Source organism: Gouania willdenowi, chromosome 12 (assembly GCF_900634775.1).
Source record: "Gouania willdenowi chromosome 12, fGouWil2.1, whole genome shotgun sequence".
In the NCBI taxonomy this organism is placed as follows: Eukaryota; Metazoa; Chordata; class Actinopteri; order Blenniiformes; family Gobiesocidae; genus Gouania; species Gouania willdenowi.
Window position 1 is genome coordinate 677526 of NC_041055.1, and position 16265 is coordinate 693790.

At 40.0% G+C, this 16265-nt stretch overlaps 3 protein-coding genes across 10 annotated transcripts in view; 1 reads left to right on the plus strand and 2 right to left on the minus strand.

Moving 5' to 3' along the window:
- clip1b (CAP-GLY domain containing linker protein 1b) overlaps window positions 1-5896 on the minus strand; it is a 41311-nt gene extending 35415 nt beyond the window's left edge. For all 5 annotated transcript variants that reach the window (XR_003675295.1, XM_028463568.1, XM_028463567.1 and 2 more), the window contains exons 1-4: window positions 5621-5896; window positions 1498-1680; window positions 1065-1421; window positions 581-705 (exon numbers count right to left, since the gene is read on the minus strand). Coding sequence is in view for 4 of the 5 variants with exons in the window: in XM_028463568.1 (XP_028319369.1) it covers window positions 581-705; window positions 1065-1421; window positions 1498-1609 (594 nt within the window). In the remaining variant the exon portion in view is untranslated. The remainder of the gene's footprint in view (window positions 1-580; window positions 706-1064; window positions 1422-1497; window positions 1681-5620) is intronic.
- Window positions 5897-10681: 4785 nt separating this feature from the next.
- Window positions 10682-11599, minus strand: LOC114473651 (hydroxycarboxylic acid receptor 2-like). Its single transcript, XM_028463413.1, is given in 4 exon segments — window positions 10682-10740; window positions 10743-10769; window positions 10772-11485; window positions 11488-11599. Coding segments are annotated over 4 exon segments (912 nt in total).
- A 2297-nt stretch (window positions 11600-13896) lies between these two features.
- LOC114473395 (AT-hook-containing transcription factor-like) overlaps window positions 13897-16265 on the plus strand; it is a 34379-nt gene continuing 32010 nt past the window's right edge. For all 4 annotated transcript variants that reach the window (XR_003675243.1, XM_028462984.1, XM_028462986.1 and 1 more), the window contains exon 1: window positions 13897-14171. The gene's annotated coding sequence lies outside the window, so the exon portion shown is untranslated. The remainder of the gene's footprint in view (window positions 14172-16265) is intronic.

The window sequence follows — 16265 nt, forward strand, 5'->3', positions numbered from 1 at the left end:
TGAATAATTATTTTAATTTTACCAATTACTAGAAATTTCAGGCGTCCCTATTTTCATTCCAGGCAACTCCACATGGGGTCACAACCCCAAGGTTGAAAACCACCTGCTTAAGGTAAAAGATTGTGTTCATAAATATTTTATATTAACCACATTTGAATTTAAAAAAAAAAATTGTCTCGAGCAAAAAGTAGACGACGATATTATTTTGAAAACTTAAAATTCAAACAAGGAAAATCTATATATCTATATATGTACGTATATATATTTTTAAAGATGATTGAGTTAATCAATTATCTAGATTATTATGGAACAAGCTAAAATAAATGTTTAAAAAAATCATAAAATACTTCTAATTAAATGTACTCTTATGAAAAACCTAAAAGAAGACTGAATTATTGAGTTCTTAAGCGTGAATAGATCTTATTTATAAATAAAAAAGAATAAAACTGAAAAGTTGAGATGCTGTAAAAAAAAAGGATCAGCTGTAAATGTCTTGGTGCAGATACCACAGCACATATTCAGAGACTCTAAAGTAATATCCATATTGTTATGCTCTTATTTTGAAGTTCAGACATCTCACCAGCACACGGTCTCCCAGACGCAGCTCCCTCCTCATCTTCTTGATGGAGTCTGTGTCCGACACGTTGGACGTTACCGACTCCACTCGGTTCAGGACGGCGTTGGTCTTGATGCTGGAGGGCGGAGCTTAGCAGCGGAGAAACATGTTTGTTAAAGCAGTGAACTACCACTGAATATCATTCTACCTGATTAATAGTTATTTTATAATCTTTAAAAAGGACGAACCAACACAAACAGACAAGTCCTGAAATTTAGACAAATTTCTAAATAAATGCGACTCATACTTCAGTGCGACTTAAATATGTGGGTTTCTTTCCTTCATGACGTATGTACTGATCAGTAAATGTAACATCACATTTTATTCCTAAATGATTAAATACATTTATTCTGTTGATTCTGAATGAGTTAGTGGTCTGGGTCAGTCTGCCCAGTGAACCAGAGACGGTGCTGCTCCTGATTGGACGGTCTGAAGTCACCTGACGTACCTGCAGGAGCGCTCTGAACCACCGCTGAGGATTCTGGGGGTGCCGGACTGGTCCGGCTCCCGTTGGCCTCCTTCTCTGGCAGCGGGGTCCTGGACAGCTTGGAGGGCCTGGTGAAGATTCCTCGGCCGTCCTCGCACTGGAAGTATCTGACTCCTCCCACCGAGCCGTCGTTCTTCCCGATTGGCTCGTCCAGCACGATGCCCGCCCACTGACCAGGGGCGAACTGGGTGCCGCCCACAAACTGAACGTAGCCCGGCTTGTTGCCGTTGACCCAGACCTTCTCTCCCTTGTAGAAGTCTGCGTGGGCGTCCAGTGTGGGCGAGGTCACGCCACCAGGACAGATGGGCTTTGGAGAACCTGTAAGTTCCACAGTCCACTCTGTTAAAGGTCATTGACCCAGGGCGGGTTCTCCTCATGTTTGGACCATTCTTACCTGAGGACGGGGACACACGAGCAGGGACGCTTGGTGGACGCACGATCTTACTGGGAGGTTTAATCCCACTGGCTTTAGGACCTGGGGTGCTCACGACTACAGGTTTGTCCATGATTGAATGTGGGCGAGGCTTAGTCAGCCTCCCCCACTAGTCACATTCAGGCCCGATGTGATTGGATGAAACTGGAACACAGAAATATAAAGATGGTCAGCTTGAGAGCAGGCTATGTCCCAGTCTATGTCTATGATTCTGTGTCCCAGTCTGTGTCTCATTCTATGTGTACCAGTCTATGTGTCTCATTCTATGTGTACCAGTCTATGTGTCTCATTCTATGTGTACCAGTCTATGTGTCTCATTCTATGTGTACCAGTCTGTGTCTCATTCTATGTGTACCAGTCTATGTACCAGTCTGTGTCTCATTCTATGTGTACCAGTCTGTGTCTCATTCTATGTGTACCAGTCTATGTACCAGTCTGTGTCTCATTCTATGTGTACCAGTCTATGTGTACCAGTCTATGTACCAGTCTGTGTCTCATTCTATGTGTCCCATTCTATGTGTCTCAGTCTATGTGTCTCATTCTATACGTACCAGTCTATGTGTCTCATTCTATGTGTACCAGTCTATGTACCAGTCTGTGTCTCATTCTATGTGTACCAGTCTATGTCTCATTCTATGTGTCCCAGTCTGTGTCTCATTCTATGTGTACCAGTCTATGTACCAGTCTGTGTCTCATTCTATGTGTACCAGTCTATGTCTCATTCTATGTGTCCCAGTCTGTGTCTCATTCTATGTGTCCCAGTCTGTGTGTCTCATTCTATGTGTCCCATTCTATGTGTCTCAGTCTGTGTGTCTCATTCTATGTGTCTCATTCTATGTGTCTCATTCTATGTACCCAGTCTATGTGTCTCGGTCTATGTGTCCCGGTCTATGTGTCCCATTCTATGTGTCCCATTCTATGTGTCCCAGTCTATGTGTCTCATTCTATGTGTCTCATTCTATGTGTCCCAGTCTATGTGTCTCAGTCTATGTGTCCCAGTCTATGTGTCTCATTCTATGTGTCTCAGTCTATGTGTCTCAGTCTATGTGTCTCATTCTATGTGTCTCAGTCTATGTGTCCCAGTCTGTGTGTCCCAGTCTGTGTGTCCCAGTCTATGTGTCTCAGTCTATGTGTCTCAGTCTGTGTGTCCCATTCTATGTGTCCCAGTCTATGTGTCCCAGTCTATGTGTCTCATTCTATGTGTCCCAGTCTATGTGTCTCATTCTATGTGTCCCAGTCTATGTGTCTCAGTCTATGTGTCCCAGTCTATGTGTCCCAGTCTATGTGTCTCATTCTATGTGTCTCAGTCTATGTGTCCCAGTCTATGTGTCTCAGTCTATGTGTCTCAGTCTATGTGTCTCATTCTATGTGTACCAGTCTATGTCTCATTCTATGTGTACCAGTCTATGTCTCATTCTATATGTCCCAGTCTGTGTCTCATTCTATGTGTACCAGTCTATGTACCAGTCTGTGTCTCATTCTATGTGTCTCATTCTATGTGTCCCAGTCTGTGTGTCTCATTCTATGTGTCCCATTCTATGTGTCTCAGTCTATGTGTCTCAGTCTATGTGTCCCAGTCTATGTGTCTCATTCTATGTGTCTCATTCTATGTGTCCCAGTCTATGTGTCCCATTCTATGTGTCCCAGTCTATGTGTCTCAGTCTATGTGTCCCAGTCTATGTGTCCCAGTCTATGTGTCTCAGTCTATGTGTCCCAGTCTATGTGTCTCAGTCTATGTGTCCCAGTCTATGTGTCCCAGTCTATGTGTCTCATTCTATGTGTCTCATTCTATGTGTCTCATTCTATGTGTCTCAGTCTATGTGTCTCATTCTATGTGTCTCAGTCTATGTGTCCCAGTCTATGTGTCTCATTCTATGTGTCTCAGTCTATGTGTCCCAGTCTATGTGTCTCATTCTATGTGTCTCAGTCTATGTGTCCCAGTCTATGTGTCTCATTCTATGTGTCTCATTCTATGTGTCTCAGTCTATGTGTCCCAGTCTATGTGTCTCATTCTATGTGTCCCAGTCTATGTTCCAGTCTGTGTCTGAGTTTATGTACCAGTCTATGTGTCTCATTCTATGTGTACCAGTCTATGTGTCTCATTCTATGTGTACCAGTCTATGTGTCTCATTCTATGTGTACCAGTCTGTGTCTCATTCTATGTGTACCAGTCTGTGTCTCATTCTATGTGTACCAGTCTATGTGTACCAGTCTATGTACCAGTCTGTGTCTCATTCTATGTATCCCATTCTATGTGTCTCAGTCTATGTGTCCCAGTCTATGTGTCTCATTCTATATGTACCAGTCTATGTGTCTCATTCTATGTGTACCAGTCTATGTACCAGTCTGTGTCTCATTCTATGTGTACCAGTCTATGTCTCATTCTATGTGTCCCAGTCTGTGTCTCATTCTATGTGTACCAGTCTATGTACCAGTCTGTGTCTCATTCTATGTGTACCAGTCTATGTCTCATTCTATGTGTCCCAGTCTGTGTCTCATTCTATGTGTCTCATTCTATGTGTCCCAGTCTGTGTGTCTCATTCTATGTGTCCCATTCTATGTGTCTCATTCTATGTGTCCCGGTCTATGTGTCCCGGTCTATGTGTCTCGGTCTATGTGTCCCATTCTATGTGTCCCAGTCTATGTGTCCCAGTCTATGTGTCTCATTCTATGTGTCCCAGTCTATGTGTCTCAGTCTATGTGTCCCAGTCTATGTGTCTCATTCTATGTGTCTCAGTCTATGTGTCTCAGTCTATGTGTCTCATTCTATGTGTCTCATTCTATGTGTCTCAGTCTATGTGTCCCAGTCTGTGTGTCCCAGTCTGTGTGTCTCATTCTATGTGTCTCAGTCTATGTGTCTCAGTCTGTGTGTCCCATTCTATGTGTCCCAGTCTATGTGTCTCATTCTATGTGTCCCAGTCTATGTGTCTCATTCTATGTGTCCCAGTCTATGTGTCTCAGTCTATGTGTCCCAGTCTATGTGTCTCATTCTATGTGTCTCAGTCTATGTGTCTCAGTCTATGTGTCTCATTCTATGTGTACCAGTCTATGTACCAGTCTGTGTCTCATTCTATGTGTACCAGTCTATGTCTCATTCTATGTGTCCCAGTCTGTGTCTCATTCTATGTGTACCAGTCTATGTACCAGTCTGTGTCTCATTCTATGTGTCCCAGTCTGTGTGTCTCATTCTATGTGTCCCATTCTATGTGTCTCAGTCTATGTGTCTCATTCTATGTGTCTCATTCTATGTGTCTCAGTCTATGTGTCCCAGTCTATGTGTCTCATTCTATGTGTCCCAGTCTATGTGTCTCAGTCTATGTGTCCCAGTCTATGTGTCCCAGTCTATGTGTCTCATTCTATGTGTCTCAGTCTATGTGTCCCAGTCTATGTGTCCCAGTCTATGTGTCCCAGTCTATGTGTCTCATTCTATGTGTACCAGTCTGTGTCTCATTCTATGTGTCTCAGTCTATGTGTCTCATTCTATGTGTCTCAGTCTATGTGTCCCAGTCTATGTGTCTCATTCTATGTGTCCCAGTCTATGTGTCTCAGTCTATGTGTCTCAGTCTATGTGTCCCAGTCTATGTGTCCCAGTCTATGTGTCTCATTCTATGTGTCCCAGTCTATGTTCCAGTCTGTGTCTGAGTTTATGTACCAGTCTGTGTCTCATTCTATGTGTACCAGTCTATGTACCAGTCTGTGTCTCATTCTATGTGTCTCAGTCTATGTGTCCCAGTCTATGTGTCCCATTCTATGTGTCCCAGTCTGTGTGTCCCAGTCTGTGTGTCCCATTCTATGTGTCCCAGTCTATGTGTCTCATTCTATGTGTCCCAGTCTATGTGTCTCATTCTATGTGTCTCAGTCTATGTGTCTCAGTCTATGTGTCTCAGTCTATGTGTCCCAGTCTATGTGTCTCATTCTATGTGTCTCAGTCTATGTGTCCCAGTCTATGTGTCTCATTCTATGTGTCCCGGTCTATGTGTCCCAGTCTATGTGTCCCAGTCTATGTTCCAGTCTGTGTCTGAGTTTATGTACCAGTCTGTGTCTCGGTCTACATCCGCCTCCATCCACACCTATGAACCGGTACCTGACTCAAACACCGGGGCTCGGTTCAGACCCTCCCCGGCTCGTGTGTCTCTCTTTGGGCGGAGGATGGCTCTCCAACCCCGGGCTGGGCTGAGCTCCGCCGCCGCCCTGCGGAGCGGCCTCTCCGGGCAGAGGGACGGCCCTGGTCAGTGTTTGTGGAGGAGTCCCCGGTGTCCTCCGTGGATGTCCCAGGTCTCGGTGCTGTCGGTGCTCCGGTAGTGTTAATGTAACATTGGCTCCCACGGAGACGTTAATGACGTCACCGGCTGGGAACGGGTGCTACCTTCACGAACACAAACACAGGCTCGGAAATCTTACCTCCACTCACAGGAATAAGAGCAGCGGTGTCTAAACAAGACCATTCAACTGTATTTTAAATTAATATTGTACATCATTTTTAACCAAAGACATGCATGCCCCACGCAGACTAACTTTAAACAGGAAACGCCTCATTCTGCAGTTTTCCAAGGAAAACATAATTTCATGAACGTCGCAAATAATGTCAGAAATTCCAACAAACCTTGAATGCATCACTTTACTCCGTTTACTTTCACTGATGGCGCGTGTGCGTGAAAATTACTTCTTTTTTTATCCCATGATGTAATCTTCAAAATTATACACTTTAAAACTAATTTTACACACCTAAGTTATACCTGGCACCACATTTACAGTATCTTTCTTAAACAAATTATTTTACAGTTAATTTATTATGAGCTTTGGATGTCAGAGAACTTTTACTGAAGCGTCTTTTACTTCCTGTTTTAGCTTTTATTAGTGCACACCGATATTATATTAGCCACAGTAAACATTTTTATCTTATCCGTTATTTTTTTTAAAAAATACTTATAAATCTAAGATTGCATTCAAATAATAATAGGCTTATTATTTCATTATCTAGTTGCACGTGATGTTTGGCTTAATGACTGTGGAAAATTTAAACCTGAAATATAATATAGGGTATTGGCTCTACGTCTTTATAGATACAAATTGTTTATCATTTTAAATTTCGTTGGCACTTTTCATGTTTTGCGTTTTTTGGCGTGTGTTTTATTTCGGTTTTTTATTTGGTTCTTGAAAAACTTTCAAAATGGACCATTATTGTAGGAGGGTGTGGCTCTTTAATGGTTCCCAAGTTTGTTTTGTCCCTTTTAAATAGTTTTGGCTTTGTTTATTTATCATAAGTAGGAAAATAAAAAATGCTCACAGCAAATTATAGTCGAATTTTGTTGTGGATTCACATTTTTAAGATGTCTGTCTTATTTTAAATTTTAAAACATTTTCAATTGTAGAGCTTTGAAACTAAACCATCTTAACAAGGTGTCAATATTACACATTATTTTTCTTTTTTCTTTTTTTAAAATTTGTTTCTCAGTTTGTTTTACGTCTTTTGAACAACATTTTAGTTTGTTTTAGCACATTTATCGTGTATTAAAGAGAGTAAAACATTAAAAACAAATAAAATAAACTTTTCCCAAATACTAGTTTCTCTTACCTAAATTTAAATGGGGTAACAATTTTATGAAAATTCCTAACTATTTTTTTTTTTTTTTTTTTTGAAGAGTTCTAATAAATAAAACAATCCAACATGTCTTTTTTATTTAATATTGCTTTGCATCTTAACCTTCTATAGTTATTGATCGCATTCATTAAAACAATACTGCTCATAACTTGTTTTTCAGATTTACAGACATAGTAGTGCAAATTCAATTTAAGAAATTTAGGAATGTATTATTATTATTATTATATCAATGAAGCCACAATACAAAAAAATAAATGTTTTTGTCTTAATTTGAAAATATCAGTGGCAGTAGGTTTTATAGATCTTTATTTTAGTTACAATCCATCTGCTAACAGAGTGAAAAATGACTCCAGAATCACAATATTCCAAAATACCTTTATTAGTGATTTATTTTCTCGTTGTCGTTTGTTTTCCACAGGTTGTTGATAAAGGTTTGACTGAAGCTCTCTAGGAACCTATATTCTTTACAACAGGAAACTCTGTCCTGTTTCAGGTAAATCAAACTCACCATAACCCTGAAACCTGCACTGTTTTACCATCACAATCAGAAAAAGATGAGGTCTGTAATTTTCATCATAGATAAACCTCAACTATGACAGACAAAATGAGAAAAAAAATCCAGAAAATCCCATTGTAGGATTTTTAATGAATTAATTGGTAAATTCATCAGTAAAATAAGTAGTTGGTCATCTACAAACAAGCCAGATTTGTGTCTCTCACAGACCTGTAACTTCTTCTTTAAGAGGCTCCTCCTCCACTCGTTACCTGTATTAATGGAACCTGTTTGAACTGGTTATCAGTGTAAAACACACCTGTCCACAACCTCAAACAGTCACACTCCAAACTCCACTATGGCCAAGACCAAGAGCTGTCAAAGGACACCAGAAACTAAACTGTAGACCTGCACCAGGCTGGTAGACTGAATCTACAATAGGTAAACAGCTTGGTGTGAAGAAATCAACTGTGGGAGCAATTATTAGAAAATGGAAGACATACAAGACACTGATAATCTCCCTCCATCTGGGGCTTCACGCAAGATCTCACCCCGTGGGGTCAAATGATCACAAGAACGGTGAGCAAAAATCCCAGAACCACACAGGGGGACCTAGTGAAGACCTGCAGAGAGCTGGGACCAAAGTAACAAGGCTACCAGCAGTAACACACTACGCCACCAGGGACTCAAACCCTGCAGTACCAGACGTGTCCCCCCTGATTAAACCAGTACATGTCCAGGCCCGTCTGAAGTTTGATAGAGAACATTTAGATGATCCAGAAGAGGATTGGGTGAAGGTCATATGGTCAATGAAACCAAAATAGGACTTAAACTACTAAAAACTCAACTCATTGTGTTTGGAGGAGAAAAAACACCATACCTACTGTAAAGCATGGGGGGTGGTTAAAATCATGCTTTGGGGCTGTTTCTCTGCAAAGGGACCAGGACGACTGATCCGTGCAAAGGAAAGAATGAATGGGACATGTATCGTGAGATTTTGAGTGAACAGCTCCTTCCATCAACAAGGACATTGAAGATGAAACATGGCTGTCTTATCAGCACGACAATGATCCCAAACATATCGCCTGGCAACGAAGGAGTGGTTTCGAAAGAAGCATTTCAAGGTCCTGGAGTGGCCTAGCCAGTCTCCAGATCTCAACCCCATAGAAAATCTTTGGAGGGAGTTGAAAGTCCGTGTTGCCCAGCGACGGCCCCAAAACATCACTGCTCTAGAGGAGATCTGAATGGAGGAATGGACCAAATACCAGCAACAGTGTGTGAAAACCTGTGAAGACTTACAGAAAACATTTGACCTCTGTCATTGTCAACAAAGGGTACATTACAAAGTATTGAGATAACTTTTGATATTGACCAATGCTTATTTTCTACCATAATTTTGCAAATAAATTCATTAAAATTCTATAATGAGATTTTCTTGGATTCTTTTTTTCTTATTTTGTCTCTCATAGTTGAGGTTTATCTATGATGACAATTACAGGCCTCATCTTTTTAAGTGGGAGAAACTTTCACAATTGGTGGATGACTAAATACTTTTTGCCACACTGTATGTTTGCAGGTACAGGTCAGAACTCGCTTGGTGTTTGGTCTCATAACAACACGATCTCTCAAGTGTGAACGTGAAAATGTCACAAAAATGAATGTTTTTCTATTTTTGTGTGCACAACACGATTTCCATGTTTTTTCTGTAAAACGTTCAAACCCATGTATTTCTATTGGAAATTGTTTTGTGCAATTCCAGTTATGAGAACGTTTAAACCAGGGTCAGGGTATGGGGTGTATTGATAAGGGGATAATAAATCCCCTTGACACACATCGGGTCTGCAATTTGTCTCAAGCAGCGCTACAGAAATCTGTGCTACGCAACACAAAATAAATTGTCAAGCAGCGTGGAACAAAATGTCATGTCAAGCAGCTCATGTGTCAAACTCAAGGCCAGGGGGGGCCAAATGTGGCTCTTGAGAGCATCCAATTTGACCCGCAGGAGACAGTAAAAATGACAGGAAAAAAATGAATTATTGTGTAAATTACCAAATAAATCTCAAAATCACCAATTCATTGAATCTTGACGATAAGTTGAGGGCTTGTAGTTTTCATTTGTTTATATCACATGAATGCCAGTTATTATTAATTTGCAAATTTTTAGAAAAAAACTCTCAATATTTTTCCACAAATCTTGCAATTCTCACAAAGCAATTCCACAAAATTCCTCTAAATCTAAAATGGAAATTAAGCAACTAACCAGACATACAGAAACTGAGTCAAATTTCATAAGATTGGGTAATTACAAACATTTTGCCGGAAATGAGAAGTAGAGATTTCTTTGAAGTTTTCAAACTGTTTCAGAATCAGGATATTGATCTGGGTTCCCTCTAAAATGTAATGGAATCTTCCACAGTATGATGTCTATCTTTGGTTAAACTCCATCAAGTTTATTTTGACATAATCCTGCTAACAGACAAACGACGTACGCCGGTGAAAATATGACCTCATTGGTAACAACAATCAAAATGTTGGGTCGTGTAAATAATTATTTCTTTTAATAATTAATTTTGCTACGCACGTCCCCATGACAACAAATTAAGCCACAAGAAGAAATTGTGGAAAAAATGCACTCGTCTGAAATCCAGCAAGATTGTTTTTGTCTTCTTTTTTTAAATGTTATTATATATTCATAAGATATTATTCAAAAAAGAAGACAAAAACAATCTTGCTGGCATTACTATATGGAAGTCAAAGAAACCTTCAAAGGAAACATCAAAGTGATCAGCAGACGCCTCTGATGTATAGACTGGCAGATGTCACTTGAGTGGAAACATGTCAGGAGATCAAAGTAGATTTCCAAAAGAACAGTTGTCTTAATAAATAAAACATCTTACACTCGTCTGAGCTTCAGCTGCTTCCATAATGAAATCAAACCAACAGATTTGTTATGCTAGCTTTAAATCCTTCCAAGGTAGGGTAACAGGTTCAGTGCCCTGCTTACAATCTTCTAGCATCAACAGTAAAAATGTCTTTATTCCTGCCTCTCTTCATTCTCTTCTCCTTCTCTTCAGCTTGTCAAGAACCTTCCTGAAGGTCCAGCTGAAGCTGGGCTAGAGAAGTAGTAGACCACAGGGTGAGAACGCTGTTGAAGTATGTGAAACACACCGAGGTGTAGAAGGCCACGTTGGCCTTTTCAAAGTAAGAGCATTCGTCGTACCAAACCTTGAGGATCCACACGGAGAGGCAGGACATGGTGCTGGGCAGAAAACAGGTACTGAAGATCAGCGCCACGGCCAGGACAAACTGCACGGCCCGTTTGATCTTCCCTCTCCTCTCCATGGCTTTTCTCCTCAGCTGCCACGCGATCCTGACACTGCAGAAGGCCACGATGGAGGTGGGCAGAAAGAACTGGATGATGTAGAAGGCGTTGTGCCAGGTGGAGAGTGGATTGAAGCCCATGCAGATGTTGAAGCTCTCACACTGCGTACGGTTGTTGGATTCAAAGAAGTGCTCATCGGCCAGAAGATGTCCAGTGGCCAGAAAGATCAAGACCCAGAGGCCAAGAGAAACCCAGAGTGCGTAGCTCAGAGACATCCTGTTGATCCGGCTCAGAGGGTGCACGATCCTCAAGTATCGGTCCACAGCCACTGCAGTGAGGAAGAAGATCCCTGCTGCTCGGTTTGCAGCCAGCAGGAAGAGGAGGACCCGGCACGAGGCGTCGCCAAACTGCCAGTTTTTCCCTTGCCAGTAGTAGTGGGCCCTGAAGGGCAGGCAGAACAGCAGCAGGGAGTCGGCTACGGCCAGGTGGGTCAGGTAGACCATGTTGGGCCTCCACGTCTCTGTGAAGAGAAGAACATCCACAGGGCCACCAGGTTCCCCACAAGGCCAAACACAAACTCCAGGATCAGAACCGGAGGAAGGACCTGGTCCAGGACGGGAGAGTCAAAGGTGCAGCAGACCTCCATCTTTAGTGCTACACACACACACACACACACACACACCACACACCCACAACACCCACACACACACACACACACACACAGTGATCAAACAAAGACTCACAACATCTGCTGTGTGTTATCTGTTTGGCTGTATCGACCTGTAGCAGATGGAAATCACTGTAAATGTTATCAGAGCGGGAAGGACTAGGCCATTATAAAACTATTATACAAGAGAATAACACGTTGATGATGATGATGATGGAGAAAAACCAAGCAACCAGAGGCTGTTTCAGGTGAATCAAACATGTAAATATACCAGGAAAACAATATAAGTGTCACTGATTATTTTGCTCATTTTTTAAATCAAATACCAAACAACAGCTGTTGGTACGAATACAAGGAAGTGATCAAGTGGGTTGGACCCAAAGCAGGAATAGTCTAGAACAAGTCCTCGTAATGAGAACAGATCTTTTCGTAACTTCAGTCCGTGCTTCATTTCAGGGTCGCAGGGTGATTTGTGATAAACAAGCATCAGGACGACTGAGATTAAAATAACGTATTCAGAAAATAAGGCAAAAGAAGAGATCTATGGATTCTTTAAACTAGTGCTAGGACTTAAACGCTTTAATTGCAATTAATTATTTACAGAAAAATAACGCACTTAACAACCCCACAGTTCATTGCTTTTTTTTTTTAAAGCCAAACGGGGTGGAACCTTTCTCATTTCACTAGTTCCTGGTATACCCATAATACTGACACAAACCACAACTCAAGAAACAGGAGAACCAGAGAAGAAGTTGTTGCTGTGCTTCATGGACGTTAATTTTAATGAAACACTGAATACAAAACTAAAGCCTCAGCTAGCACTTCAATGCTAAACATGTAGCAGCTAGCACCTTAATGCTAAACATGTAGCAGCTAGCATCTCAATGCTAAACATGTAGCAGCTAGCACCTTAATGCTAAAAATGTAGCAGCTAGCACCTCAATGCTAACATGAAGCAGCTAGCACCTCAATACTAATATGTAGCAACTAGCACCTCAATGCTAACCATGTAGAAGCTAGCACCTCAATGCTAACATGTAGCAGCTAGCACCTCAATACTAATATTTAGCAACTAGCACCTCAATGCTAGCCATGTAGCAGCTAGCACCTCAATGCTAACATGTAGCAGCTAGCACCTCAATACTAACATGTAGCAGCTAGCAGGGACAATGGTCCTAGTGGAGCAGACAGTGTCTCCAATCCACACTGACACTCAGACAGGGTTCAGAACCAATAATAAATCCATGAGTGACAAATGAACAAAGTCAGTGATAAATGATTGTAGTGACAGTCGACCACTCTGTGGTAGAGGATGTGGGCGGGGCTAGAAGCGCTGCTACAGATAACATCGTCTGACTAATAAAAAAGATTTAGTTGTTTGAGATCATTTATTGATTCAGTTATATACGGTATACCAACATACATTTAAAATAGGAAAACATTGCTTCTCGTGTCAAATATTGTAATGAGATTAATTAATGACAAAGTCTCTAATAATTAGTGTTACTTTGAACACAACAGCAGTTATAACTAGGTATGGTTTAATTAAACTATCTTTGTGTAAATGTACATTTTAAAAGCTAAATTGAATTAAATACCCCCATTGTATTTAATTCATTTTAAACTTTTTTTTTTTTTTTGAAATTTCTGAAATACTGAATACAACAAATTAATTTGTCACATTATATTTATTTATTTTCATTTTTGAGCTAATGAAATACATTAGTTCTACCTTTTGATTAATTTATGACTAAAAAGCATAGTAAGCCTGCTTAAAAACACAAATAGTAGAATTCCCTTTTTGGAACACAAGTTGTAAAAAAAAAAAAAAAAAAAAAAAAAAAAAAAACTACAATATTTCAATATTTTATGAAGTTCTTAGTGATTTAATTTGTTAAAACCAGTCATTTTAATGCTTTAGAAACACTGACATCTGCTGGCACTTATAAGTAACAGCTCCTGTTATTGGTCCGATCCGCGTTATGTCCCGCCTCTAACTGTATCATAGCCAATCACTTCACAAGACCACGCTTCAAACGATAAACAACGTGATATTTCGCCCTCACCTTAGTCTGCTAGGTTTCAAGAAGTACATTTTAGTGCGCTAAACATGTACAAGACTGGATGAAGATGAGAAAACTTCAAATTTAGCTTTCGATTAGTAATGTCTATGCTAGTTCACGAAGTTTTATTTGTTAGGTGGAAAGTAAACATTGCCTGTCATACAAAACTGAGGGCGAAATCAGTTCTCCAGTTTGTCTTGAGTCTGTGGCTAAATCAGTGCAAAACTCTTAATTAGCCTGATAAATATCACACTTTCACCCTCTAAGTAGGTTAAATAATGAGACAGCGACAGGTACCGAACACCTTCTGTTATTTAGTAATTAGTTAAAGGTAACTTTGGTCACTGCTAGCTTATCCAATGTACTGTGACGTTACTCGTTACTCTGAGGGTTTGTTGTGCTCGGTGTCATGGAAACACGGGATGGGCTCGGAATCAAAAGGTAACCGAGCACCGGTTGGTCCCTGTGCACCTGTGCTCAACCCACAGGTAAGGTTTGATTTGTCTTTGTTTTACAAACTGGGTGTTTAAATAGTGCAGAAATGTAGATTATGATTTTTTTATTTATGTTTTTATTTCGCACATGTAAACAGAAATCATAAGAAATAACGAAAACATAAAGATTCTCAAGATATATTCACATTTCAGTTTACAATTTATATTACCGAAGTAGAAGAAGTACATACAGTAAGTATTTAATCCTATCCATAAATCCCTTCTTTTTTTTGTTTTTGGTAATTAACGAGCTTCTGACCAGAGGTGTAAAGACTACTGAGATATCATACTCAGGTAGAAGTACTGTAGGTTACTTGATTGAAATTGTACTCAAATACAAGTAAAACATCTCATGCATAAACTTGAAAAGTTAGAGACCAAATGTTGCACAATTGTAACTTCATTTATTTTCCACAAAGGCATCTGTATAAAATAGCTGCTATTGCAATAAACTTTATATTCTCCATTACTAAGATCACTTTCAGTTCATTTTAATGCAGATAATTCAAATCCGTAACAGCTATATTTATTTAACAAAATATTATAGTTTAATAACTTATTTTAGCTCTAGTTCCTCATGCTGACTATATAGATCTTATGAATGAATAAATAATAACACACATTTGAAAGAATCTAACTTTTTAAATAAGTGAATAAACAGTATTTAGTGTCTCCTGATTTATTTCAGTTGGTTTTTTTTTAATCAGTTATTGGTCATTTTCCTCCTAATGTGGGACCAACACTGACCTTATATATTTTCAGCTCATGTTCTAATGTTCTTGTTTAACTGTTCTTTTTCTTATTCAGTTTATTTGTCTCTTACGTTGTTGTTATTGGTATTATTAAAATATTCTCTCTCTGTGTGTGGTGTGGTGTGTGTGTGTGTGTGGTGTGTGTGTGTGTTTGTGTGTGTGTGTGTGTGCGTGTGTGTGTGTCGTCATTTTGTGTATTTTGTTGATTATGTGTCTCTTATTTGTGTGTTTTTGTTGTATTTTGTGAGTTGCTGGTAATATTTAGTATGATTATCACCTTTAGCTAAAAATAAATATTATAAAACCACATTTTAAAATGCTTTTATTTGTTAATTTTCCTCTCACTTTATCTCTAGTACCCCCTGTAGTGCTATTGCCTACCCCTAGTGGTACACGGACCCCCATTTGAGAAACACTGATCTAATTTACTATCTTTCCTGTAGCCAGTCATCTGTGATCTGAGTGAGTGCTGTTGTTGTAGTGTGACTCCATTTATGTGCATGTTGATAATTTGAATGTAGTCCATTACTTATGAGTGGGTGTGTCTATAGACGGGACGCTGACTTCCTCCTTCCCGCACGGTGACGTAGGGCCAGAAGATGGCCCACCCTCCTCTCGCCCACTCTGTAGCTGAGCTCATGCTGCTTTATAAACATGAGACAGAGCGTGTCATCCGCTGGAACATACATAGACTGTAGAAAATACATACATAGCACTGCGTGAAGGACGCTGAAATGCTAATCTTTGTGGGCGTGTCTGTTTACATGTCAATCACGGCAGAGAGCTTCCTGGAGGCGTGGCTTCCCCAGCTCAGTGCTGCGTCATATTTGTCATCAAAGTGGGAAAGCGTCATCAAATTGTAGCGATGTGTTTGTGTTCACCCTGTAGTAAGAAAGGAGTAAATCACCCTCTGACTAATGATTGATGGAATCAATGAAAAAAAACACGTTAGACATGTTTATGAAGACATAATAGAACTTTATCATGTTTAAAGTTCAGAAATGTTTATTTAGCGTAACATGGGCCCTTTAAATTTCAAGGTGAACTTCATTAAAAATAATAAAAAGTTGAAGTTATTTTAAAAAAAGACATTTCTATACAATAACTATAATAATATAGGTCACAGATGACAATCCTCAATAATAACATTGAAACACAAATTCAAAATGACGAAACACAACAAGTACTGTACATCTAAAGTGTGTAGTCTGTAGTTCTGCCTTCATCAACATTTCTGTTTTGTTTTTTGCAGAAGCAGCCATTGGTCGGTTGCGTGTGCGCCAGTGGGGGGCGTCGCCTCGTGGCTTGTGCTGTCCGGTGGGCGGTGGGGCCTGGG